This window comes from Aplysia californica, unplaced genomic scaffold (genome assembly GCF_000002075.1).
Source record: "Aplysia californica isolate F4 #8 unplaced genomic scaffold, AplCal3.0 scaffold00201, whole genome shotgun sequence".
Taxonomy (NCBI): domain Eukaryota; kingdom Metazoa; phylum Mollusca; class Gastropoda; order Aplysiida; family Aplysiidae; genus Aplysia; species Aplysia californica.
This window is the reverse complement of record NW_004797471.1, coordinates 379,109-381,453: the sequence shown is the minus strand read 5'-3', so window position 1 is coordinate 381,453 and position 2,345 is coordinate 379,109. Positions and strand designations below refer to the sequence as shown.

Here is a 2,345-nt window from a genome sequence, read left to right as displayed (position 1 = left end):
TCTCTCTCTCTCTCTTCATGATGGTCATGAACCATAATCATGAAATGATACAGAAGTAACCGTAAAATAGTCGAAGCCGCATTGACCCCTGCATCGTCCTCTCCGTCCAGGGCTTGGCCTCTGACGTCACGCCGGCCATCTTCTACGTGAGGGACGCCACTGGGCCCATGTACTTGACCGTCGGAGGTGGCTCAGGGAGCTGCAGTGGCTTCGTCAACGTGACTAGGCTGGACGGTAACGCCCTACACAAGTTTGGTAAGCGTTCTGGGTCAGGGTTTTTGTTTTGGGGATTTTGTGTAGTGTGCGTTTGTTTTTTGGGCGGGTTTGTTTGTTTGTTTGTTGTTGGCTTTTTTTTTGGGGGGGGGGGGATGGGTGTTTCTTGTTTTTGTCTTTTTGTTTCGATTTGCTTTGCTGAGACCTGTTTCCGGTTTCTGGTTGACTCTTTTTTGGAAGTGGATATTTATACGGCAGGCCGTCGAAAAATCGGAAGAGATAATTCCACGACACATACATTCAGCCAATCAGAACATCCGGACTATTTATAATTAAGCCTATTATAATCTCTTTTCCAAGTAACGCATTATAGATCACACAATTTAAGATACCTGTATGTTTTGTTAACAATGTTTATCCTTTGCTATCATTTTGTCCATTATGGGCAAGTTAAGTGTGGTTGTAACGAGAATGAGAGATGCACAATTTATTTTCTGCAAGCAAAATAGAGAAAAGATTCTTTTTTTTCCAACAAAGGTTGGCGGGTGCTCTGGTGTGGTTTGCTTCTTCTTTCCTATCAAACGTCTATCGTCCTTATCTTCTTTTTTATGTTCGTTACTCTCTTGTAACACCTCTAATCTTCTGGCGCTCATATGACCTTATGCAGTTAATGTCTTAAAATTTCCAAAATACCCAAGTCTCCCTGTACTTTTTGTTTACGCACTATAATACAGAAAGGATGATGAAGATGATGATGATAATGATGATGATAATGATGATGATGAGGTGAAGGAGGAGGAGGAGAAGGAGGAGGAGGGAGGATGCTGTTTGAATTAACATTCTTTTTTAAATTCGATTTTCTTCCTTTCTAACTTTTACAATCTGTACTCACCTTCAGATTCAGCCTGCTTCAGGCACTGTGGAAATTTTCGGCTCATTCAGCAACAATCGCCCAAGCGCAAGTAATTTTGATTTTCAGGTAAGTGTCTCAGCTTTGGAATGGGTTCAGATCCGAACAAATCCACCCTCGACTTGAAAAAATAAAAATAAAAATCGAGCCTTTCTACCGTTACACTTTTCTCGAAAATTTCAAATGACGTACTTTTAGTTACAGTAATATTTTATTCTGCTTTGCAAGGATGATACGACTAGATAAGATAGATCTACTATAAGATAAGGTGCAACTTTGAACGACGAAATAAAGTAAGATGACATACAACAATATTACCATGCAAAACTAATTAAAATAACACCAGATGAGATCGAACAAAATAAGTTTTAAAAATTGATCAGAATAGGCCTAATTGAGATAAGATAATCAACTAGATCTATGTGAAAATGTTAGCAAGGTCATTTCACCAACTTTATGAGACTTAAAACAGACCTAGATCTACAAGCTGACCAGAAAAACATCTATCAAAAGAATAGTTGACAACTTTTTTGTTTATGATCCAGCTAACACCAAATTTCATTGAAAGTCAGAACACACATCCACATCACTTTTTTGCACTGCCACTAATGTTGCATATGGCAAGATGACAAAGCAATTCGCCCCTGTATAGCGTGCTACGTATCACTAAACAAAATGTCCCAAATCGACCCGGACATTATTTAAGTGGAAATACGGGATATACCTGTAACAAACAGGAAGCCCTGAGAAAAAGGTCCATTTGCAAAATAGGCTGCAAATTTTGAAAGGTTTTAGTCCTCAGAAAAATATGATAACTTGAACTCGCAGTGCCGAGCAACACACAGTGCGTAGTCTGTGAAACTATCCACTCTTGAAAAGGTTAGAGTGATCCGTGATTTTGGTGATCCCAGTGAATTCTCATCGATACCTCACCATCCTACCAAATCTCTGGAGAAGCTTTAGACTATTTCTTTTTTTTTAGGAAGAGGGGGACGTCGGGGTGGGTGAAGAGAGACAGAACCAGCACTTTCAGTAAGATGGAACTGCATCCCAAGTTTCCACAAGTATTCTGCGCAGGATCAGCCTTTAACTGTTTTGGTAACAAAACAGTCAGTCATGGGGTTGGGCGGAACTGGGCTCCAAAATTATTGTAGGATCTGAGTCCCATGCTCAAAATTTACCTTTACAGGTGCATGAAGGGCAGAGTGTGTGGTAAAACCTT

At 40.0% G+C, this 2,345-nt stretch overlaps 1 protein-coding gene across 1 annotated transcript in view; it reads left to right on the top strand.

The window, feature by feature from the left end:
• Positions 1-1,179, top strand: part of LOC101847424 — a 33,336-nt gene extending 32,157 nt beyond the window's left edge. The window contains exons 13-14 of the mRNA XM_035969953.1: positions 111-255; positions 1,112-1,179. Coding sequence (XP_035825846.1) covers positions 111-255; positions 1,112-1,179 — 213 coding nt within the window. The remainder of the gene's footprint in view (positions 1-110; positions 256-1,111) is intronic.
• Positions 1,180-2,345: the final 1,166 nt, after the last annotated feature.